The sequence below is a fragment of the Vidua chalybeata genome, chromosome Z (assembly GCF_026979565.1).
Source record: "Vidua chalybeata isolate OUT-0048 chromosome Z, bVidCha1 merged haplotype, whole genome shotgun sequence".
Classification (NCBI taxonomy): Eukaryota; Metazoa; Chordata; class Aves; order Passeriformes; family Viduidae; genus Vidua; species Vidua chalybeata.
In genome coordinates, this window is record NC_071570.1 from 30,024,965 (window position 1) to 30,052,285 (window position 27,321).

General features: G+C 33.4%; 1 protein-coding gene across 1 annotated transcript in view; it reads right to left on the minus strand.

The window, feature by feature from the left end:
* CWC27 (CWC27 spliceosome associated cyclophilin) overlaps positions 1 to 27,321 on the minus strand; it is a 95,773-nt gene that overhangs the window by 18,807 nt on the left and 49,645 nt on the right. The window contains exons 11-12 of the mRNA XM_053931629.1: positions 10,659 to 10,756; positions 1,495 to 1,604 (exon numbers count right to left, since the gene is read on the minus strand). Coding sequence (XP_053787604.1) covers positions 1,495 to 1,604; positions 10,659 to 10,756 — 208 coding nt within the window. The remainder of the gene's footprint in view (positions 1 to 1,494; positions 1,605 to 10,658; positions 10,757 to 27,321) is intronic.

Here is a 27,321-nt window from a genome sequence, read left to right on the forward strand (position 1 = left end):
TTCCATACTATTGTAAACACTGTACTTGCAACACCTGAGACAGGAAATCTTTGCTGAGGTCATCAGAAGGAAACAAACTGACCCTTTTAATTTGAAACTGTGACCAAAAAAAGCCACATTCCTTGTGTATTGTCTATTTTTTTCTGGTGACAGCATTCCTGTGAATAGACCTGATGACAGAAATAATTTTGCAATATCTTAGTAGGCATTTTTGCAGTGAGTCACTAGATGCTATACTGTACTTTGAATAACTTTATAATTTGACCCTTGCTGAATAGGAGGGCTAGGACTTCCATTATCTAGTATTTTAGGGAAAGATACCTTTTTTCCCCTCTTCCTTGACTATTGCACTGAGGATGGAAAATGGAAAATGCGCTGTAGGATCAGTTACAAGGGGTGCGAGATGAGAAGAAGCTCTCCACAGGTGAAATGGATTACAAAGAACTTGATTAATTATTGTTAAATAGTTGCCAGCAGGGTTGTGTAAATAAAAATTAAGATCTCCTAGAATATATATCCCTATCATCTCATCTTGTTTTCCAGTGATGTCCAGGACAGGGCTGATATAAATTCATTAGACATGGTTTTAAGTCCCTTGATCCAAACTGCCAACAGAGCTTTAGTACTCTTTGATTCAAAGATAATGGGATTTTGAATGTACAAAGTTTCCATAAACTTCTTAGTTTAGAGCTAAATCAGCTTGCTGCATATATAAACGTTTGCCAAATACTGCTTTGAAGTTACTAAGCCTCAAGTTTCCAATCTCTTCTGGATTCAACATGTGAACAGGAACATCTTCGAAGCTGAACTGACATGCACTTACAAACCAATGTGTTTGATGTACAGCACAGATTTTAAGTTGATGGTATTTCCACTTCATAGGCAGTTTCATATATTTAACCATTTCAGACTTTCCTATTTTAGAAAAAACAAATGCCTTTGTACAGCAAAACTTACTTTGCTCATATTTTCTTTCTAAAGCCTACAGACACACTAATTTTGAATAATAACTTTAATTGGATTTAAAACATATTCTCTTTTTATACTACTTAAAAACTATTTCTTTCATTTCACAAAAGAAGTATTGATGAATTTAGTATTTTTAAACCGTAATTTAAAATGTTAAAAACCCCAGCTAGAACAAATGCCAAATATGTAAACTTCTGTCCCAGTGTTATCTTACAGCAAGGAAAGCGCAAGGTGAAGAAATGAGAATTCTTACAAATGTAGTCAAGGACACCTTTTCATGACTAGCATTTCCTTTCAGAAGATTTCAGTAACTAAACTGGGAGCCCTTTCAAACACACATTGAAAATTCACTTACCTGTCTACCTGGGTAATGAAAATATTTATTTTTATGAATAATAACTTTCTTGGAAAATGAAACACCAGATTTTAAAACTCTGCTTTTATACAAATTAAGAGATAAACATATTCAAAAATGAACATAATTAATTCTCTGGATTTTTGTTGTCCAGGCTATCAAACTATTACCTGATCTTCACGGGAAGCTCCTTTCTTTGGCTGCTGCTTTCGCTTGTCTTCATATTTTCTCTTCTCCTGAAGGTATTCTTCAACAACACTGTTGGGAGCAGGTTCCTCCTCTGAATAAGGAAACATATTTGGTTAAACAAATTTAGTTTAGTTTCATGATTTAGTGTCTTTTTGTAGATAAAATACCAAGCAAAACACTCCCATAAAACATTTCAGTTGTCCTGCTTTCTCAGCAGTAGAATGATTTGCTACTTGCTGAAATAAAAAACACAACACTGCACTGGGCAGAGAATGAGTCAAAAGATTTTTGTTTCAATTATATTTTACTATGGAGCCAGGGAAAGCAGGATAGCAAAAATAAACCTCTGATGAAAACTGTTGAAATTCCTTTAACCAGATCATTAACCTTAATTTCTGAAGATCTTTCTTGTAGCAGTTGAAATGTTACGTGTATTCTGTGATTATTTGTTCAAAAGTAAGCAGATACAATTTGTAGAAAATTTCAGTTTTCCTCTTTTGTAGGCTCAAGTAGCCACAAATCAAGTCCTTGATTTTGCAATATGGAAAAAACTCAGTAGCATTTAAATTTTTAACAGAGTCCATGTTGTCAATCAGGAATAAACACTTTTTAATATAAATCTTCAGGAATAAAACTCTTTTTTATAAAGTGATATATGGATGAGTCAGGAGCTACTCTTTTTTGTCTTTTTTTAACAGTGTCTTCACTGTAGTGTATTCACTGTCCCATTAAATTGTTAATGAATAAATTATTTATTAGTAGTTCAATAGGACAAAAACTGAACTGGAAAATTGATCAATACCATACTTTCACATTATTTTCTTCTTCTTGGAACACCTTAAGACATTGTACATATTGATTTAGTATACTTAAAATTTATGTACACATATTTACACAACTGTTATTCCTGGTAACAAACAGAAGAATAAACCTCCTGGATGACCATTGCAAATGATGAACACTTGCAAATGAAAACATTTTTGGAGAAAACTGTTTCAAGAAAGTTCAGGATATATGGCCTGGTGAACTGTAAATCTAAATGAATTTGTTGTTATCAGGTTTTTTAGATGACTGCTGACAGCTATACAGAAAAAGTTTCTGATTCCAAACTAAATTTCTCTTGCAACTCAAGTTTTGTATGAAGTTTATAAACACAGCAGTTTGTAATAAAAGGAAATAAATTTGTAATTATATGGCTACATATAAAATACTTGTTTACCTATTTCTACAAATAAAATATCTTATTTCCTTTTTATCTTAATTTCTACATTGCATTTAAACAACATTTAAACCTTTTCTACATTGCATTTAAAAGGTAGCAGGGAAAATAATCAAACATACTTAATACTATTCAGAGCTGGGTTTTTTTCTGTTTTCCAGTAGATATGTTGGATATAATCATGAACAGAGTATGACAGGCACCAGCAAGACAAAGAAAGAACAATTCATCTTCCAGAATGACCAAAATAGATAAATGCATACACATACATATTTAGGGATGATTAAACAGCTGAATTAATGAAATCAAATCTGCCATAAAATTTCATGCAGCATAATATCAGATGAACTAAGAAGAACAGAGGTTCATGAAAAAACTACCACATATAATGAAAAATCTCAGTATTTCCCCCTATTATGCTTATTTTTTTTACTAATTAAAAATCTTGTTCTTAATTCAAGACCAACCCCTTGTCAAAATAATGCATTAGTTTTTACATAAATCCATATATCTAGAGTGTTGACTATCTGGAAACAACATAATGTCTTCTTTTACTAACATTTATCCCCTAGATAAATAATTTGAAGTACAAAACCATCTGATTCCTTATTAAAAAAACTTTTCAGGTGACATTTACCTAAATGAGTGCTTTGAAGGGAACCACATTTACCCCATGATCAATATAATTGCCCATCTATGACAAGCAAAAGAACTGAGAAGAGTGTTCTTGAACATATTTGAAAATACCAGTCACAAACTGGCCACAAACATTTAAACCTGAAATCTACCCTTTGATATACATATGCTGAATTTAAAGATGTGATCCTTAGTCATAAAGGTCTTTTGACTAAAATTTAGTTTAATGTAGTGCAGCTCAAATACAATTCTTATACAAAAAGTGTGTTTGTGCGTTTTTATCACACTCCGATGTGGGCCACTTACTGTTAATACAAGTAATTTAAATTTCAGTTTAAGTCTTCTTTTGATATTATTGTTTCTTGGGTCTTTGCCTGTCAGAGGTTTTCTAATCCTCAACTTCATGCTCTCTGCCTCCTAGGAAAGTCTTTTCATAACTCAGACAAAAGATAATCAGATCCACTTGAACTAACTTCAGAGTGACTCAACTGAAAGAGCTGTGCCTTTGTACGCATCATATTTTTCCAACTTTCATTAAAATTACTTAAAAACATGCTTGTATTTCTTCACAAAGTCTTACAACCTATCACAACATTTAAAGCAAGCAACAAAATAGGAAGGACTTTCAAGACCCCCATAGCCAATGGGTCATTAACATTTTAAAACTTGAAAACTCTAATGATTACAAAACCACAGAGTACTTTTTAACAGAAATTATATATTCCATTTTTGATAAGCAGGAATTATTTGATAAAATTACTTTGTGTCTGACTGGTAACTAGCAAGCAAGGAAAAAAGTCCAGAAGAGAGAGACTTGGTGGGAAGAAACTTTTTAAAATGTAAAAGTAGATTGCTGCCTACTACTTATCTCCCAGTCTGCAACCCAGATTCCCTGCAAGTCTTTTGCAGTTGAATTGAAAATAAGAGGAACAACAGCACTGTATGATGGACTTAACCTTCATATCAAGCTTGACAAATTTAGGTCCAGCTTGCTCATTAAGTAGAAGTACAAGGATCGTGAGTTTGGCGTTAATCTCTCCTTAATCCAAGAGGATTTCTTCAGACAAAAATAAATGAAAAATTACATGGATACACAGAAGTAAAATAATAATTAAATTCAATTTAGGTATCAACAAGATGCAGAAGATAATTTAAGTTACAGGAATCTTGTTCCCTTAGGAGGATCTCATCACAAACAAAGTGTAAATAGCATGAAGCAGAGAATTTCTTCTTTAGTTTGAACAAGCTGTTGTGTATATTCCATCAGTAAGGAAGGTGAGGGGAAAAAAAAGAAAACAGATAACCGTCCTTATTGAAAATACATTTCATCCTACTTTCAAAAAATTCATAAGTACATTGGTATTTATGTAAGCTAGCTTGAGTTACCACCAAGAAAGTCTTCATCTTACTGGGTCAAAATAATTTCCTTCAGACAGATTCTTCTATCCTGAAATTACGGCAAATACATGCCAACATGATGATGTAATCTAACATAAAACTTTGAGTTTGGGACATGGTTTACAGTGATAGTTTGAAACTAAGGAGGAAATTCTGAAGTCTTTAAAACAGAAAGGAAGATATTGATTTAAAAAAAATATGAAAGACCTTATTTTGCTCACACTTAAATAAGGAACAGTTCAAATGATGTCCGTTTTTAACTACCAAACGGAGGAAGTGTAACAAAGGCAAAACTTGATCCAAGAGCATTAAACTGAAATGAGTGGATGGTTTAGGAATGATCAATTCCTAATAAGTGAAGAAGGAAAGAAAGCTTGGTAATTTTAAGCTTAATTCCTAAAGCATCTGGTACATTTAACAATATAACATTCAACACAAGATGTATCAGAAGTGTTCTATTTTCAGAACTGCAATTTTATCTTCCACTAAATGAAACCAAGAAATATGAATTCTAATTCAGCTGCCTGTGGTAGATCAGAACAGCATGATCACTGCTTCTGCTCACATTGATATTGCTGTTGAAGACTGGGCTCCATTCCTAGCACTGCAGGTAGGGTAACTTGGCCATATCAAGTCCAGCAATTGTGGCTAATGAAGCTGTGCTTAAAACACTCATTGGAAAATGAAGCTAATTTGGTTTGGTGAAAGTATTACCAGAAGCACACATGAAGGGCAGAAAAAATACATATTGTGACAGAGAAAAACAAATGCTGATTCTGAAGATTTAATGTTACCATAAAAAAGCAAGAGCCTATAGCATTGAAAAGGATCAATGAAAGACTTATGACTTTTCTTTGATGAGATAACAGCTAGCATAAAGATATTTACACACACTTAAATATTTCATATTACAAAACATTCTGGATATGCTAAAGCAATCCCATTAACTATTGTAATGAAATTTTCATCTGTAATCGTAAGTTTATGCAGAACTGAGGTAAGACGACAAGAAGAATGTACAAAGATGCACATATAAAAAGGCATCCCAGTTTATTTAGCAGGATTTGTGTATATTTGAAATGTGGTGGGCCCATAAGTTTTCTTCAGAATCCAAAATGTATTTAGCACCTCAAATGACACATTTCATATGATAAAAGACCTACTGGACAGAAATTCCACAAAATGCATGGCATAGCTAGACTAAATATCAAAGGGTCAAAAAACCTCAAAAACTTCTTGTTTGAAGAGAAAGTAATTACAATTGAATGTTTTGGTGTATTAAAATAAGAGATCTAAAGCACATTACTGTATTAGTTCAGTATATTCCACTTTCAGCTCATCAATATTCACTTTATATTGCATCATTTTGGAATTGTAAAGGTATGCAGTACTCATTTTAAAAATCTGAGACTGAAATCTTAAAAAGAGAAGTTGTTTTTGCTCCAATGCAAATAAAATCCTCACAAATTCTAAAAGAAATTCTAATATGCCATAATATTTCAGGAATTAAAATAGAATTCCTATCAGAATTTACAAACACAGAACTTAGAGACACTTTGGATAATTAATAACCAAAACAAATAACTCACTTCTTCCAGAATTAGGAAAAAAAATATTACAGCTTTAAATATTATGTATCTGAAACTTAAAATACAGTTTAGTGTAAAGTAGTGTAAAAATTAATATACCAGAAAAACAATATGAAATAATTTTATGCTTGAGAGAATTAGTAACATCCTCTCCTGTACGTTTTTGCTTTGGACTAGTTCTACTTATGGTTTTCTTTGCACCTTCAAGAACTGTTTAGTTCATTTTGCTGTAACTCTGGCCTGCCTAAGATCCTAAGGAGCCACTGTTTGCCAAGAAGTTAGGTAAGAATCAGCAAATATTTAGCAACTGTGAACAACTGAATAGATTTATTTACAGAATGAGCTTCCATGGTTGGACTGATTACTATATTTTCAGTTTGCTACAGTGAAAAAAACAACAGTTCTAGAACAGAATTACTAGTTCATTTGCCAACTCAAATAATAAAATCTCACAAGTGATTCCTAGAGGTTCACAACACTTATCTGAAAGACCAGAGCAGATTTGTAAAACAGTGTGAACTGCAAGTTTCTAGTAAATGTCTTCTGAACATTTATGAACACATGGTCCTAGTCTAAAATACAGTTAATTTTCAAATGTTGGTGGATTTTGAGTACATGCTTAAGATTATTACTAAAATCAAAGCTGGTTTACAGTGAGGTTTTGTCCTCTTTTCTTCTGCAGACAGAGAGACAAAAGGAAAAAGTATTCACTTTAGCGGGAAGGGAACTGCATAGGGATGCTCGGTATTAGGAGATTAAATGTTAAAAAAACGTGAACAGTGGGAGAAAACAAAGTTTTGCAAAGATGACAGATGGATACTTAAATACAATGCAGCTCTACTTATATACTGAAAAAAAAATCTTCATTTATCCTGCAAAGTTCCCAAACCATCAAAATTCGGATTTTGTTATTTTCAGAGTGTTCTGAAGGGTCCAACATCCTATTAAAGTCCCAGACTTCAAGAAAGTATCTTTCCATGTAAAATGGTGCTTAATTCTTTGAGTGCCCCATGAGAGACTTTAAAATAAAACAGAAATAAAGCATAATGTTACACTGGAATCCTTACTTAATTTTGAAAATTTTCTAAACATTTTAATAATTTGATTACCGTATCACAATAAAAACAAAGGAGAAAATGCCTCGGTACTACATGCCTCTGTAGAATTCTTACCCTTGAATGTTGGTTTTTACATTAGTTGTTAGGTTTCCCTATTCAGACAGTATTTTATAGCTTTTCTGTTTTCTCATGTATGACAATTAAATTTCACAGTCTACAGATTATTTGTCCATTTACAAAAATGTTCTAACAAGAAAAACTAAAATATTACTTCCTAAATCCTTCTACAATTTAAAATATAATTAACTGGGCAGATGCTGTATGTCTGAAGCAGATTTCACTGAAGTACATTCCCAGGTTTACTCTACAGAACTTTGAAAATTCAAAAAGATCTTTTTTGAATATTTGACCAAGTACTTCAAAACGCTGAACTAATTCTGCACTCAAATGATAGTGTTTGATGTAATGTCTGGCATCAGTACAACAAACGTCACATAAAAGAAAAACATCTTATTTAAAGTACAGTCTTGACAGCAGTCTGGCATAGTCAACAATATTATTTACAAATTGGAATACTGGTTATAATCAAACATGTACGGAGGGAATTATTTTTTTCTCTGACCTCTTGAAACAATGTAAACACTTAAATTTTCACTCTCCAGTCTTTCCTAATTAATCTAATCTCCAAATACAGAAAAATATTAGGTAAACATAATATGAACAATTTGAAGAAGTGATACCAAATGTGATGCCAATATGAATAAAGATCTGTGCAGTAGACTTAAAATAGATGTTTCATGCTGCTGACCCTTCTTTAGCATCCTCTCAGAACAAGATCCAGTCTTGTCCAGTATGACCTAAGCCTTATTCTATGTGATCTTCAGTGAAATTCTCCCACTATGGTTGGAAGTTCTGGCTGTGATGTAGTGTTTATTAATCAAGCACAGAATCACACTAATGTACATAGCCTGTGAACTGACATTTTTTCCTAATGCAGCCAGCTCAATGCATAGGCAGACACCATGCAAGCATCTGCACCATCTGCACAGGCATATCTCATACGCATGACAACTCACTCCCCATCCCAAACTCCCCAATAGGATAGGGAGAGAACAATGGAAAAATCTACTGCTACTTAAACTTCCTGATAGAAGTATTTGTAAAATAGGTACAATTTCTTATATATAAAGTAGAACAGGTAAACTATTATACGTTTAGCAGACTGTCTTCCATGTTGATAATTCTACTGTACTGATGAAAATTCAGGCCAATAAATATAAAAGTACTAAGTGCTTTTAACTTTGGGGCAAAATTACTTATTTGGTACAACACTTCTGTTAGAGTTCATTATATTCAAGACAAAGTCTTTCTAAAGTCTATTCTATTATTCCTCAGTTGTAAATTCTGTTTCACAATAAATGTATGCTTCATTCCTTTGACTTGAGATTTCACACTTCCATCCCCTCTCTACATAAATTACACATATCTTGAAGTATCTCCCAATAAAGTTGTCCAAATAGTGTTCTACTAGTTTTGGGTGGCTTTGTCCATTTTTATCAAATAGTTCATTATCCTTTTTGGTGGTACAATACTCAGAACTGAGTGCAATAATACAACCACACTTTTAAAGGTACTGCATTTGTAGCAACAACCACATAGTGACAGCTACATCAGAGTGTAAATTCATATTCAGTTCATTTTCTAGTACAAACCTGAAATCTTTCACTACATTTGCCTTAATAATTTTATCCTTCACTACTTGCATCTCATTTAACATCCATTTAATTTTGCCTTAAATTTTAGAACATGTTTATTTTACGATTTTTAGTTAGGTACTCCACTGACTAGGTCAATAGGTTCTTTCCTGCCATCCATCTTTCTCAACAGGTACTGGAACAGACCGCTTCCCATCACAAAAAGGAAAGCCAAGATTATTCAAGATTATTTGTACCATTAGCTGTAACTAATGTAACTGCAGATTTTCTACTGATTTATGACCTGCCTGCTATTTATCTCAAAGAAAATACAAGCCCCTTGCCAACCCTGGTATACAATCTCCCTTTGCTTGAATAGAAGGTATCCTTCCAAACTGTACCACAGTAGTAACTATTGCTCAAGTATTACTCTATTCTGCCACTGTAAAGGTGAATTTCCTCAAATTACAAAGTCCACTGACTGGCACCAGAACAGGGATAAGCTTAAGCAATAGTGTAAGAACTGCCATACATGGCACTATTCAAGATAATTTATCATATATGTACAAAAGGATTACACTTCACCTTTGCTATACCTCTACTCACAGTTCTTTTTTTACATGGCTAGGGACAGCATTCATTATTTTGCCAGTGAGAGCTTATATTCATTCAGTCATTATTAGAACATTTTCAGAGTCAACAATTTTTAACACTTGGTGCCAGATTTCATATACAAATTCATGATAATGTATTTTTACTTTGTCAAAATGCTGATCAACCTCACCTGATATTCAAGGGAGTCCACAAATTTTTCTAAAAATTATGTCATACTTTCTACCACTCTTGTAAATTGTATGTTATCTGAATTTTTAAAAAATAGTTTTATATTTTCTTTCATATTTCTATGGTATTGAGAATTGAGCTAAGAATCCACTCTAAAAGTCTGTCTCGCTACCCCACAGTGTTTAAAGACACTTTTTTGTTTCTTCACTTTGTCTAATAGAGCGTGTTTCATCCTTCTGGACTAAAATGTGCACCTTACATGCTATTATATATGTAGCAATTTATACACATTTAAAAAGCAACAGAATATAAAAACTGTCTGACAAAGAAGAGGGCAGCTGAAGATCCCATTTTGTTGAGGTTTAAGGAAAATAAATATGGTAGTGACTTTGTGAATTTGAGTTCCATCAGTTTCTTATGATACATGAAAAGTTTGAAGTCAGCAGCTTTGAGTTCAAAATTAACCATCTGCATTTAAGAACCTTTCCAAGTCAGAAAGTCAAAAAGACTTTACAAGTCAAGAGGTCACAGCATGGATGTAACTAAAGAACACTTAGAAGGAGAAATACTACCTGATTTGAGAACAAATGCTATCTATACAATTTCATTACATACTGGCATCATTATATTACGACCATCCCTAGGCAAAGAAAAAAAACCACTTACAGTTCAACAATAGTCCACATTTATGTACATTTATAAAGCACAAAACCAAAAAAACCCTTTAAAACTAGAATGTTAACTGGAGCTTTACACAAAACCTCTTACCTTCTTTCTCTTTGGGTCTTAAAGCTCTTTCTTCTTTTTTGTGCTTTGCTTCCAGCAGTTCTCGTTTCAGCTGTCGGGCTTCCTTCCGTAGCTCCTCACTACAAAGAGAAATATTTACAAGAATATAATCTTCTGAGATGTACAATTACTCAGAAGAAACAGAATCAAAGTAAGTAGGCAGTAGATTTTTGATACAAAGGGAAGGTATGGACTCACTGATGCTAAGAACATGGCTTAAAAATCACTTAGGACCTCAGAAAGTCCATGTTTTCATTAGCAGGGATGAAAAAAAGAACATTAGCAGACATCTTACTTTAAGACCCCATTAGAAATACGTTAAGGAAATGAATAATAAAACAAGGAATCCCCATTTGAATTTTAACGTTCTAATTAGCCATGAGAAGTGCAGGAAGAGAATCTGAAACAGAGATACTGCCAAATAAATATTGCATGTGTTATATAATTCAATTTACTCAAGTAATAAATCTTAGTATTTTTCCTGGATTTTTTGGCTGGACAAACAATGCAGTTGTTCAGTGACAAAGACATGAAATATATGCAAGCATATATTATTAAATATGAAAATTAATTTCATTCTACAAATACCTCATGTGATAACACTAGAAAAAAGAAACTAAAATTTTCAGACCATTCTGCCAATATGAAACAAAATATTTTTCTTCATAGAATCACAATTTTTAAGGGACCTCTGAAGATCAGACAGTCCAGGTTCCTTGTTCAATTGAGGGCCAAATACAGGAGGATGCTGAGAGCACTATCCAGTCAGGTTTTGAATATCCAAAACTGGAGACTCCAAAAGGTCTTTGGGCAACTACTTCTTAACCTCCCTCAATGCAAAAAAAGCTATTCTGTAAAGTGAATTTAAATTTTATTTCAGCTCATGGTGATTTGTGTCCATCTAATAGTTACCCGTGGAAAAGAACTGGTAATTAATTCATATTTTTCTGATGTTAGAATTTGTATTTTGCACTTTAAAATTAAAAAGAAAATTAAATTAGGTTCTTCTTGATTTAAATTTCATCACAATCAATGAACTGCAGAAATTATTACAATGTAGGAACATGACATGCAAGCATTTTTTCCCATGCAGTTGTTTTATGTACCTCAGTTTTCATCTGTAATACCACTACTGACTACACCCTTTTCTAAGTAAGAGTTGGAACTGTTGGGTAATGACAACTTTTGATTTTCATTGTCATTTGTATATATGCACAAATATAGAAAAGCATTTGCAAAAAGCACTAGCAAAGAAGACTATCACTGTAAAGTTATTCAGCCAACCACATCAGGAGGTCTTTATTTTCAACAGTATGGCAGAAGCGACACTAAGCAAGAATAACAGCTTTTACAAAAAACTACAGTTCTATTCTTTTACCTGAAAAGAAAATCATAGGGGGAAAGGAGATAAAGAGAGATTTTTAATCCAAGTTATCTTCATTGCTTTTTTTATAATTTGGGGGTAAAACTGTAAAAAGCTGCATTACAATACTATTATAGTATATAGCGACATTTTCTTATTGAAGTTACACAGCAGGTACAACACACGTCAATAAAAGGTTGTATGTTTAAAATATTTAGAGTGACAGACAGTGACAGCAACACAGAGAGAGTGGATTACAAACGGTAATACAAATTGGGACTAACAGAGTCTAACACATCAGAAGTTTCCTGTAAGGGGGACCCACTTACTCTTTGAGTTAGCTAAACACTATTGCAGCATAAACAATGAACTACCTAGTGACTATTATTCAGCTCCCCCTCACCCTCTTTTTCCCCTGTCAAAAGAGGTTTTTGTACAGAACACAGAAAATCTTAACTCTTAGAAAGTCTAACTCCAAAATATTTTTTCAAGCCCTTTCTATGATCAACAACTTTGATACTTGGCTCTTTATAGACTCCACACTTGGCATATTTTTTATTTCTAGGCTCACTTTGCCAAATTAGGTTGGTGAGAAAGGCAATCATTTAATCTTTGATGCCTAGGTCTTTGCATGCAGTAAATTTGCACTCAGGTTTCACATAACATAGCTGTTAGTTTGTAAAAAACTATGTAAGTGCCTGCTATCCCTGGAAAGTTTCTGTTGCTATAAAAGCATAGCTCTCTGCTCTATCCTTGTCTCATCACTCCCTTGATTCCACAGCTACAGCAGGCTCTCCTCTTCCTCTTGCCTTCTGCTTCTTCATATTTTTCCAAGTTTCTGCAACCTGGAAACTTCTACTCTCTACATGCAGAGATACTGCCAGAGCAGATGTAACCTTCCTCTGCAAAAGACTGAAAAGTATCTAGACAAATGGTTTGTAACACCAGAATTTTTAGATTCTACTCAGAACAAGAAAATGACTTTATCTACAAAATTTATAGTGATATTTCATTTGAATTTCTGGTGCAGCTCTGCCTTGGTTTGATAGGACTGTTAACAGCGAACTGATAGGAACTCCAAATGTTAAGAACTGTAACTACTTAGGTAACTTTGTGCTGAAATCTAGTCACACCCTGAAGACATCAAGGCATCAGCTTTCCTAGTAAAGTATCTGAATGCACAATCAAGAAACAACTCTACATTGTTAATTATGGTTACCACTCTGGCTTCTCTTCAGCAGATTGAATTCACACTCTTTTGAAAGATCTCTTTTTAAAAGAATGTTCTCCTAATATGCACTTTAATCACTTCCTTCTAATCCAGAACTCCCTGCAGTATTTCCTCAGTCCTTCTGAAGATGAATTCAGAATCAGATATGCTGATGGGTTTCAGCTTTCCCGCAAGTCTCAGCTGGTGATGTACTTGGTTCCTAACTCAAAAATGAACATAAGGTCGACACTGCATCGAGCACTCATTTTCTACAATGACTCTCAATTCATCTCTTGGACATTTCTTTCCAAAATATCATTCAGCAGTTGTACTGTCCTGCAGCTTGACTTCCAGCTGTAAAACACAGCATTTAGTTATATTACAAGGATATTTTTTATTGTATTGTGCAACTTAGGTATTAAATTCAAATTATTTGTAATATTTTATTAATTTCTTATGAGGACTTCTGAAAAATAAAAATAAGAATGTCACTGGCTTTCAAATAAATGCTTGATACAAATCTACCTGTACTATAAACACTGCAGAAGTTCAGTTATTTCTCTAAATCAAAGAGTCAACACTTTCTGAACCTGTACCATATAACCCCCTGCCTCCAGTTTTCCCAAAAGGCAATACAGTTATCTACTACCTACAAAATCACACTAACTTGCATTAATTTTAACTTTGGTAATTTCTTTTTCTTCTGAAGAGTGTAGAAAACCATTCTATTATACCTGTTTAGGAGTGAAGGAAGGCTAACTTGCCTTCATTTCTCTGTATTACACCTATCATGATGAAACAGTACTTCTGTTCTATGAATTCTTATAGCTTTCTAACTTTTATTAAAATGAACTCTAGTAAAGCAGAAAGCATTACAATTTCACCAAAGTTCTTACACTTAAGTTAGCCAACTCTGTTATCTGAAAATGTTCAGTCTTAAAAGATGAGGGAGGAAATATTTGAGAACAACCCTACTGAAAAGGACTGGGAGGTGCTCATGGATGAGAACACAGTTATGACCCATCAGTGTGTACTCTCAGCCCAAAAAAGCCAGCTGTGTCCTGAGCTGCATCAAAGGCAGGGTGGTCCCCAGAAAAATGGAGGTTATTTTCTGCAGTTATCTTCTTAATAACATATATTCCATGCTTCAACTTTCTAATATGTATATATATTATATACAGACACAAATAAGATCTAGGGAGGCACAGTATGTTATTTAACTGTGATTTAGGGGGAAAAAAAAGGCTGCATATATTCAAAACTAATTCAGCTATTCCCATCTAATGATGACAAATCTCAGATGCTAAAATTAATTTGATGCTGTATTCCAATCACAAAGTGCTGGAAAACCTTGCATTCTATGCATTTCCAAATTTACCCCAACTCCAGTCTAAACTTCCCTACAATTTGGAGTATTCACTACTCCCTCTCTAAACTCCACGTAAGACCCTAGAGAGGTTCAAACTCCCTGAGGTTACCCTAGCACACAGTCATTCACTGACGCTGGTACAACCAATATTAAACAAGACCATAGTCTTTCAAAACTGAAATATTTAGGTGGTGGCAAAACAATACAGATAGCCTCACAGTTAAAGTATTTGCTGAGATAAATTTAAATTTTTAATGGAGGAACTATTCAGAGACTGAACAACAGAAAGATCATGGCATCTTCATCACTGGGCCTGGAATTTTTCTAAAATGCAAGTCATGGTTGAAACAGGAATTAATTCAGGGAAGTGCTGTAGTAATGACTATATTATTTTTGATGGCATAGCATGTTATTTTCCCTTCTCATTTTTAGTATTATAATTACATTGCTTATATTTTTTTAAAGACAATTTCCTTCCATTTGCTTTTGCTGTCTTCTCATCCAGTAACTTCAAAAGAAAATCACTAACTGGTTACCCTTAAACAGTAACATTATTTAGGAAGCGTTGTTCCAAGTAAGCATATCCGAACAAAGAAAACACCTAAAATACTCATATTAATTTTAAAAGCAATTCTAGAATGTTATAAATAATAACAGTATGTCAAGATTAATACATCAGTTTAATTTTTACAGGAGCAAAATCCTGTAACACCTTAATAAAATAAAATTATTACTGAAGTGCTTCAACACTGTTCATGTTAATTTCACAGCAGAAGAGATTATTTTAATTCAGTTTAGATAAACCAAATAAAAACCAAGCTATATTAATCTTATATATTAATATTAATCTTCCATCATGCAAACTCATAGCCTGGAAGGAAGTCCTGGATTTAATCCCATCCTATTACAGGCAGCCACATCTTTTCCCAAACATATTAATTCCATTAATAGCACATTTCATGTTCTCGTTCTTATATTTATTAATGATAATTTTCAATGCCCATGATTTATATGGAAAGATTATTCTAGAACTGACAAGCAGGCACCTTAATAATACCAGAGGCAATGAGAAAGAAAACAGAAATTTCTGTTCAGATAATAGCTTTGTTTTCTGCTAGACACTCTTGAAAAATGCACTCTTGAAAAACTTGACAGTTCCAATTCTAAGTTAAAATACAAACAGTATTTTCAAATAGAGAACCCCAATGATAAAACCAAACAATACAAAATGTCATGTTTGCACAACTAGCTGATTTGTAGAATGTGTGGAAGAATCAAGGTGAATGTTCTGCTCCACACTGTCAGTTTTTCTGCTCCTTGGGGTATCTGCAAAAATGCAATTCTTGGAATGGATAGCAAATTTCCCATTTGGCACGTACATCTAAGACTTTTCTAGGGTTCAAGAATCTTATTTTTGTCTGGATTGCATTACTCTTCATCTCTGGTACTGCAAGAATTCTACAACTGTAAATATGAGAATAAAAATCATGGATTTGGAATATGCACTTTGTCTCTTTGCCAGCCTGGTTTTGCTGTAGAAGTCAGACATATATATTTTCTGCAAATGGTGTATTGCAACTGTATCTCAAATAAGATGATGATATAAAAATGGTGGCAGACATATTCAGCAGTTTTGACATTGGAAAAGTGTAGATGAAACATTTTAATATAGCTGCTGTTGTCCTGTATGGCCACCTGTGTTAACAGTAAGGCTGACAGTTAATGTTGTGTTTGACTTTAGCAGTAGCTGGTATACTATAGTTTGCAACTAGTACTGCAATTCTGTGTTTTAAAAATAAAATGTTAAAAACTTCTCCACTGAATTAATTTATGGATGAATCACCACTATTTATATGTTTTATCTAGGAAAGATTTCAATGATGAAATCTAAAAGGACTGGCAAGTTTATGAAAGACTACATGGCCAACTGTTACTGTCTTTTCACTATCATACACCTGAGTGTAAATAGGTGCATCACATCACTAACACTTCAGAAAACTGGCACTCTATTTTAATTATACATACTGAATTGTAAGCTGTGTGGTATGTCAGCAGTCCCAGTACTGTGCAGTGAATTCTCACAGGCTGAAACTGATGAAGAATGTTACCACTTGGCTCTACTCTCTACTGGGAGAAACTCAGCAAAAAGGGCCCATAAACTGAACATGAAGTACAAACCTACTCAAGAAAGATACCAAAGAAGAGGCAATATATTTCATTATGGTTACTAACACAGCTGTAGAAGGAAAAAAACCCACAGGTTTCAGGGCACATGAGCTCTTCTTCAGCTAGTTAATTTTTCTTCCACAGTTTGCTTAATAAAGGGTATTAGCTTTCACTATAAACTTTCTTTGCTTACATTGTTCAGCCACCAGTTACACTGCCAGAAAATGCAGATGTATGCATTAGGGTATGTATAGAAGCATATATCATATACCACATATCATATATTAAGGCTGATTTTATGCACTATGTGGACCTTCTATGTTCACAGCAGATCCTGGAACAGATAGGAGACTCTAAGTTTTCTCAGTTTAAGATGAAAACCTAACTTTGCTTACTGCAAGATAGTTAAAAACTGTTAAAACAAAACAAGAAAAAGTGGAGACCAATAGCATCTTTCATCCAGACCAACATCTATCTGAATTGCAAATGCCTAGCTTAATGCTTTATGGAAGTAGAGTTTGTGTTTTTTGTTTTTATTTTCCAATAACACACCACATTGCAGCCCAATAGAACTGTTGCAATTAAGAGGTTTTCCTCTTACTCTGTCACTTCTGAATGATGGTCTACAGGAGGAATTTTTGCATTAGGATATTCCTGTCTCATTAACATTACTTTCCAACTTCATAGTCTTTACAAGCTTCTATTAACAAACTGTGGTTTTGTTTTTTTTTTTTTTTTTTTTTTTTTTTTTTTAGTATTTAAAGTATTGCTGAAATCCTGGAATTAGAACTAGCCTTAATTTTTACTCTAAACAATAGCTTTCAACATACTCGACATTCTCTTTTGATCAACTTCTTACTTATTTTGCAGTTCTTGTTCTTGTTCTGTATTTCCCTCTCTTTAATTTTAACCATCTTCTCCAGATAAATCCCAAATAAATTTTATAATGAATATTTAGCTGAGAAAAAAGCTTACCATGGCTCAGGAAATACCTACAGGCAGGTTAATTTATCAGAATCTTTTAAAATAAACCAATTCAACATGTTTTTTTCTATTAGCCACTAATAAGCATCTTTAATATTCTTATTTTCATATCTAGATCATTGTCTTATATTGTTCTACTCTCTTAGGGGAAGCAAACCAAATCTGTAACTTGATATGAAATCTTAGAAGTGTGGTTTCACCAGAAAAGTCAAACAGGTTCTAGTATCTTAGATAAAACTAATAAATCCTTTAGAAGTAGCAAGGGTATACACAAAAGAAATCAAAAAAGTATTACTTGCAATGCAAAGCTCACAAAAAAATGGACCAGAAAGACAAGCAAGTAATTAGTGTGATGAGCAAGCAGCAGAAGAATTTTGCCTCTGCAAACCTAAAGCTAGAGCTGTCAGAATAGACTGTAAAAGGTCTTACATTAGAAAGTGTATTAAAGGGGCTAAGATGAGTTTTAAAGACAAAACAGCTGAAAGTTTAATGCTAAATTGATTGAATTAATTAAAACAAGAGAAGTAAAAGAAGTAAGAGGTCACTAGGTCACATGGGATTAAAAGCAATAATAAAGTAAAATAACTGCTGATTGGATAAATGATTGATTTGTGTCAGCTTTCTCAAAAAAAGATTCTAGGGAGTAACTCTCCAAGAATCTGATCTGATTTGGACATAAATATGAAACAAGAACAGGGAGAGAGGTGCCAGAAAGGTAAATTTCAACCAACTTTAAATGTGATAAAGCTCCAGAATACATCCTCAGAAAGGAACTCAGAAATGACTGTTTCACTAACTCACCTTAAAACCAGTGCTGTACCACATGGCCAGGTAAGAACAAACACTGCATCTCTAGAACAAAAGGGATGACCAAGGACAGCACAGTGGACATCATGACAGCTTCTGTTTGAAGTAACTAATCAAGTAAATAAGTAAAAATAAACTTGAACAGTGAGTGTCTAAGTTTTCTCACTAATCCAGTAATTTCACTCAAACAGACTCCTGAAGGTGTGGATGAACAAAGTCATGGACAACAAGATGAACAGTTTTATATATTCAAAATATATACAAAACTGCCTTTTAAAGAGAGAAAAGGGTGAAAAGTGGATAGAAAATGAAGTGCAGAGTGAAAAAAATTAGCTAGACTAAGACAAGAATAAGCAATTATATTGCTTATTTCAATATAACTTAATTAATATTTCAAGTTAAATATTTTGAATAAATTGAGTGAGATACACTTCCAGAAGATCCAAAATCAGGAACAGACAAAATATGGTGATTTCTCATGGTTTTAGCTCAGGAATGGAAAATGGAACAAGCGGGTTCTCAGAAACTCTAATAAAATTATCTTACAAAACTGAAGAATATCCTGCAGAGCGAAGTCCTTCTACTCTTTACAAGGACTGTTACTCTAAAGTAACAGAATAGGTTCATGAAAAAGCCTATGAACTTAACTAGTAACAGCACAATGAAGATCTCTACCAATCTGTACCAATCTGTGGAAACCAATAACAGAAAATTCACATTTATTAAGGAGAATAAACCAAGAATTATTATAGTGGCTCTACAAGAGACAGTCAATATTATTCCATTTAGAATACTATAAATGAAACTGAATATCCTCTGTCAAAATTGCCAACATAGTAATACAGTAAACTCCAGAAAAGATTACTAAGATTATTCCCATAATGAAAAATGACCCCTGACCTGAAGATGAAAAAAAAAGGAATTACTAATTTTAGAAAAAGATGAGACAGAAGAAACATGAAGAAGTGTAGTAAAACCACAATTTACTGCAAACTAGGCAAATTTAGGCAACTTACTAGGCAAACTAGGCAACTTACTCCTCTAGGCAAGGAGGCACTCAGTAATATCCCAGTGATTTAGAAAAGATAAAATATTTTTCACTTTTCAGATGACACCATAGTTTCCTTGGGGTAAAAAAAACCTTCACAGTATTAAAAGTATGTCTGACATTTACCTAAAAACCAGGAACATCTATTTAGAACAGTTAGTGCTAAAAATGAATTTCAGAAGAAATAGAATACTCTATGCCTCGGCACCATCTAGTTACAAATCAGCTTACAGGTATTGCTGATGGATTCCTTTCCCAATTCTCTGAGGCCAATGGTACTGGCCACTGGCCAGACAATTCCACTTGCAGATTCCTACATCATCAATGGAGGCAAAGACACTTCAGACAGCAGCATACACCAAATGGAAATTTTTCTCTACAAGTCTCACTCTGACTCTCCATTTTATGCAAAGTGTCATCTGTGCTCATGATTACTTAGCACCAAGATTTTTGTATCAGCACCAGTCTTCAAAAGAATATAATGCAAGGCATGATGGAAATAGCTTTCTATATATTCTACTAATACTGGTATACCATACGTTATTTAAAACATCTAACTGGACAGATTAAACTAAGAATATAATATATGCCAATTATATATCACCATTCCTTGGAAATTGGATAAAACACTTGCTCTGAGTTTTGCCTGCTGTTTCCCAACATCTGATAAAAATTTTTAACAGATGGAAATGATTGTAAAGTGAACAGCACTCCCTTCATGTTCTCCATTCTGCTGATTTAATCACAAACCCACTGAATCTGATAGTAATGAAACAACAGACTTGTTGCTGATGAGATCACCAAATGGCTTCCATAAAAACCTATCAGACACTGTAAAATATAGTCACCACAGATATACAGTTATTTTCTGATCTACCATATTACCTGTCAATACAAAATAGTAAATTCTATAATAGAAGCAATATTAAAGAAACAAATTTTATTTGTAATTACATTGAAGAACCGTATTTTAAAAAGAATTTTGCCAAAAATCTTTCATAGAGCTAACTGGCCTAGACATTCACAGATTTTAACATTCTTCCCTATTACAAAATGGCAACATTATTCCTGAGTGAATCTTGAGTCTGCTCTGCAATCTCTACGTAACTGGTATTTTAAAAACCCAAACCATGTTAAAATGATTTGCTACTGCAGACTACAACTGGGAACTCTGAGTACACAGTAGCTAGTAGTTCTAGTAATGTAAAAAAAGCTTGAAATTAAGTATGTCTTAAGGTGCTCTCAGGATCAATGCTGAAATGTCTGAAAGATCAGCTAAACATTCTACAGAATGTACCTAATGTATTCCTCCACAAGCAACTACATTTTTTTTAACTAAGACTTGAAATGAGTAGATATCTGAAGAGAAAATAATTTAATTTTTCCCAAATGTCAACTTTACATAGAATTGCTTTTTTGTCCATAAAAATGTCATCAACTTAATGCCAGTTTAAAGACTGTCTGCAGAATGTTTCAAGTCTAGAAACAATCACTGAGCCTCACTCAAAACAAAAACCCCCTCCTTCTTCCAATAGTACTGTTTGAGCCTCAAAGGATCCAACAGGGTGATTCATCCAGCCTGGGGATCCTCCCTGGCTGCCCCCTCTTCTAGGGGCTCCTCTGATCCAGACAAGAGAGAGCAGACTGGAAAGAATTTTTCTGGCAGCAAGAAAAGAACCTAGCTGCAGCAACTGCTTTTCCCAAGCCCTCTTTTGTCACATGAAGGAACCACATGTACATGATGTGACAGGGTAGAGATGTAGGACACTATGGGAAAGTCAAAAGCCAGGATTTCCACTGTCAAAAAAATTTACATCATACTTCTTCTGAGGAACTCCTGAAGACAGAAATTGCTAGGTACAGGCTAGATGAGATGCTCTGGTAGCAGCATCCTGCTCCTTGTTTCCCTTCTCCTATTTAAGGCAGAAAACAGAGACATACACAGTAAACACAGCACTTCAGGGAATTACCCTCCTGAGTTGCACAACAGAATGCAATCAAAATAAGCCAAGTAATATGTTGTGAATTCTCTGTCTCTGGAAAAATTATGTAGCTCACTCATCAGTCAAGCACTCTTAGCTCAGTCTACCCCTGCTTCTGTATAAGGACACAAGCTGGTTAAGAGGATGTTTTAAACCCCCCCTGCCTTGATTTTATGATCTCCTCTATCTAAATAAGCTGACAGGAGGAGCAGATCAGTTTCAACTGTGATTTTGCTGAGAATGGGCCATCAAGTCCTTCTGCCTGTCCAGTAAAAGAAGACATCCTCATGTCAAAGTTTGTTCATAAATCAGATTCCAGACATGAGAGACAGGATGTGATTAGAGATATTGGCTACAGACATTTTGTGTGGAAGGTGGATTACAATATAAATGGAGATCTGAATGAGCCTAAAAAATACATTCAAACAAACAGAGGACAAAAATATCTTCAACAGAATGTAAGCTACAGGTGTTATTTGTTACTTTTAATACAACAAGGACTTGTGGGTATAAAATGGAACTGCAAAACAGCATATTTAAAAGAAATAAAAGGAAATATTGCCCACACTACTAACAATTAAATTGAGGAATGTATTACCATAAGACACCAAACAGATCAAAACCATGAACAGGTTCAAAGCAACTAGATCTAGTCACAGAACTATAAACAGAAAAGGCCAAAGGAACTTCCTGACTAAATAAGCCTTGAACTTTACATTGTTGGAAAAAGGAAAAGTTGCCCAGTAGTATTCTAACACTATGCTGCTTCTGTCCACCATGAGAGACAGGACATTTGGTTAAAAAGATCTTTGATCTAATTTGGCATTTATTCTTAAATCAGTTATGGTTTCTAAAACACTGACACTTACTTGACTTAGTAGCACAAAAGCATGGAGTAGAATCTGCCATACTAGAGAGCTCCATGTCCAAAGGTGCATAAATGTATTTATTTTTAAAATTGATTTTAGGAATTAAATATTGCTCATGTAAAAATATTAGTCACAGAAAATGATCTGTCATTTTCTGTTTCCGAATGGAGGGAAACTAAGTTTTTTTGCTAATCCTAGAAAGATCATAGTCCTATTTTATCTAATGGAAATCTTGATATAATACTGAAAGCAACAACTGTGAGATATGCAATGGTAAAACAAAAAGCAAAAGCCTTCTAATTTTATGTAATGCATCAACGGTAAAACAAGGAAGTAGGTTAATAACCAATAGATTAATTTTGAAATACAATCAAAGCCTGACTCAGTATTTATGACCTGTTGAAACTTCCTCCATACTGAACACTTAAAGCTCAACCATCATGCCACATCTGATGTAAGAGTTATCTGAAGAATGCCTAAAGACTATAGAATCAATTACACCAATTTATACACAATCAGAAAAATCATCTCAGTTTCCCACAGTGTTATCAAAGCATGTATTTCAGTGTGTAGTATATTCTGTAGATATACAGTTTTTAACTTCAACTACATGAGTCACAAAAATCAGCAAAAAATTAGCATCATAATAAGACCACTACCAAAGAATTTATAAAAATAAAGTGATAAGTTTCTATAACAATTATTATAATCTGTGAAGTCTATGAATAACCAAAAGTAAGGTCCATTATTTCAGAGTCCTACAAGCACCATCTCAGGTCTAAGCTATTTTACAGAGGAATAGTTGAGCTGATCTGGTTCATACTCCAGGTGGATTTCACATTCTTATGAAGTAGTTTCATCTCTAATCTTTTTCCATTACCCATTCCCTGCTCATGTGAATAAAGAATGACTCTAAAATGCCTCTTACATTCTTATGTCACATCTGTACATCAATTAAGCATGGACTATATGTGAGCCAGAAAAAACATTTTGATAGCTTTTTAGGCTGAAAGAAAAGAATTTCTAAATCGAGCTAAAGCACATCTCAAAAATGAAATCAAGTAGTAAAGACGTTCTATTTTTTCAGTAGATCTGAAACTGGACCTGAATCATTATGTTACAACAGAAGTCTACTTCAGATTATCATCTCACACTCAGGTGTGATTGAAAAGATTTGTAATTGACTAATAATTAACATTATCTGTATCAAACCTATTTAAAGATGTTTAATAGGATGTTTTAGTCTAGTGGCCATAGCAATTTAGAGATAACAGACTGGCATATACAACCATGTCAATTATTTGTATTTTAAGTGCAGTCTCCAATCCTTCGGTTTTATACACTGCTTTATATATAAATAATTCTACTGGGTTATTGTAAGTATAGTTTAATGTATTATACCTATCTCAAAATGAAATAAAATGAAAAAAAAAAAAAACAACCAAACAAAACAACAACAAAAAACCAAACGAATCTATTGATTACATAGGCTTAAAATACGTAGGCTGAAAACATTTCCAGCAACTATCTGTAAGTATACAAGGAAAACTAACCTCATATTTGAGCATTTCTAAGACAGGTGCTACTTAGCATGTATTTTATACCATATGTAACTGCTTCAGTTAGAAAATATCCTGCAAGTTTCATCTTTTTAGGCTTCGGTCAATTAAGTTTTTGTACTTACTAGTTGAATTTATTATGAAACAGTTGACTAAATTTTATATTTAAGCTGACACAGGTAACATCTTCACAGCTCATATCACAAGAACAATTTGATTCTCATAATAATGCCACCACTGACATTAATTCGATCAGTAGAGGGCTATGGAGGGCATTTATCTGTCACATATAAACATGTTGTCACATAACTAAATTGTAGATATAGTACTTGATTTAATAAACATGCAACTGCTTCACTCTTGCTCAAATAATACACTAAACAGTGTAATCATATACTTTAACCATGTTTTACACTCTGTGTAGTAATGCAAGTTATTCTTGGTATAGACAAGTTCCATTAAACAGACAAGAAAACCAGCTGTAATACACAGAAATATTTCTATCACCTGCTGAAGACAGTGTTCATTTGGATTAAGGAACAAGAAGTTAGTAACTGGTTCATTTCTACTTTGGGAACTAAACAGGCATGTGGCATCATAAGAAAGCTTGCAACACGGGTTTTAATTAAGTATAGAAGCATTAAGGGCAAACTCTGTTTCGTCGAAAAAGTCTAAGAATTTCCAGGAGTCTATTCGTCCCAACTTCTTAGCACTAAATAGTGTGTTATCTCTAGGCTGCTTGGAATTTAGAATCAGAATGCACCTAAAAATACTAAAGTCTACCAATAAACCAATAAAACTCAATGCTTAAACAGTTAGGTAGACAGTCAAAATAATAATGATACCTACACTTAGAAATCAAAGGATGCCCCTTTCTTTTAAATTTTCTTAGTGAACTTACCGGCAAAGAACATTTATTGACAGTCAATAAAGAAAAAGATAAAAAGAACATACCAAGAAGTAGTCTTTCTACAACAACATAAGGTAAAAAAAGTTGCCAATATTCCTTTTACTTTTCATCTTATGTTTAATTTCTTCACTGCATCTGTTAATCAGTGCTAAAACAATAAAGATCATTGGACAGACATAATGGGTCTCATGATCCTCAATGTTACTTTTTCCTTATATTAGATAAATTCCTTTCTATCATAAAGTCTATGCATAAACACATAAAATATAATACATATGTAGTAATTGAGGGAAAATGTATAGTATTATAATACACAGAATATATATAGTACAGTATGCTATATAGTATTATAATATAATATTAAAGCATTATCACCATTTTTGGATCTGGTTTTCATTTGTTGATTAGTCAATAAAATCCTGTTCCTGTTTTTACTGAATTACTGAAGATTATTACTAAATATTCTCAAGTAAGGAATGTCAATTGAAATACTTCATGTAAAACACTCATGTCACTTAAGTAACCATATTTCAATTTTTTTGTGAGAGTCCATCTGATTTTTACAATTTAAATCTAAAAATACTTGGGAAAATGCTTGCAGTCAATCCTCATTCAAGCCGGACATAACACATTTTATTCTAAAAGTATTTTATATCTGTAATACTTTATAAATAGAAGGTTACAGCTGTATGCTCAAAAGTTCATATTCTAAAGGGTTAAATGCAGAAAAAAACAAAGCGAGACTAAATTGAGGGATGGCAGACACCTCAGTTGAAGAAAACAAAATGATGGATTTAAGAAATCTTTCAGTGTTAATAGATTATTGAGATGAGATTTATTCTTGAGGTCAACAAGTAAGTATTAGATGATATTTAAACACTGAGTGTGTTGATGCCTTTTTTTTAAAAATGAAAAACTTGAGACACATGTGGCACACAGCCTCAGTTAGGAGGCTACAAAAGGAGAGCAGGGGATTCAGCACATATTTTATTAACTCAATTTTCTTTTCAGCTTTGCAGTTCACCTTTAAAATAAAAGCTTAGATTCTGCTGAAAACAGCAAAATTTGTGGAAAATCCACAGGGAGGCTCCAAATCCTTGGGATTTGTGGATTTTCTGTTTGAACAGATTTTTATTGTTCCTGTTGATTGCCCCAACACTCACTTTCAGGCACCAGGCAGCTTGAGTTATGTTATCTGTGGGCATTTAAACAGTACCAGCAGGTAGCTTAACTTTCCAAACTCATTTTTCCTGGAAGGTAGAATGCCAAATAACTGTTTGGAGAGACATGAAAATGTAAAAAGAATGATCTGATCAGTTTTGTTAATTTAACTTGGTTTAATAATTGCCACTGACTTGTTAGATATATTAAGTTATAAAAATATTTTTATATGGACTGACACCTCTATTTTCATTCTTTTTGTTATTGCCTGATCACATACTATAGGAAAAATGGCTCTGTCCGGGCTAAATGCCCAGAACATTTGAAGCATCTCATACTGAAACAATAGTACTCTTTGTTGAACACCATCTGCTAGCAGATTTTTTTTTAATCATTGTGTGTCTGCTAATACAGATGCACTGCACTTCCACAAAAGTGGAATTACATTTAAGCTCAGACTAACTACTATTCTTGTAAAAAGTGTTTCATTTCACATAATGATTGAGATGCAGTTATACTGACACAATACACACAAGATAAGCATGTTATATGTAATCAGATTATTCAGAAATATTTGCTCTTGCTCTTTTGATTTTTACATAGTCATCATTCATTCAGTACCATAAATCTTACCTTTCAGTGATCATTTTGGTTGTGAATTTGTTGGTATTTTTCATAACTCTGTGTTTCTTCACTAGCTATTATAAACTTATTTGGCTAAATTACAAATCAGACAGTAAACAGAATATTAATAAAAATCTACACACACTAAATAATTCTTATCTGCAGTAAAAAACCAAAAATTGATCAAAAGACTTATAAAAATTAAAATTTGGGCAGAAATGAACTCTGTTTTGAAAAGTGCAAGAAAAAAAATCTAGGGAAGATAGTTAAAAGTGCAGTTAGTCAATAGGAAGAACCGCGTAGTAGCATGAAACCCACAGACAATGCAAACAAAACTGAAGACAGCATTGTGGCTATATTAACAGTTCTCTTTAAAAATTTTTGTGGAATTCATATTCTGGTCATACCAGTCCTGGCTGAAGCTCCACTGCAAAAATTACATGACAAATGTTAAACTGATTTTTGGAACAGCTAAAAAGGGATAGTTCAAAATTTGTAGCGAATTAAAGCTGGATGAAGAAAATGCAGAAGATCTACTAGGTTAGTTTATCTGCTTCCTCTTTCCTATGGGACACGTACCACTTTTTGGTACT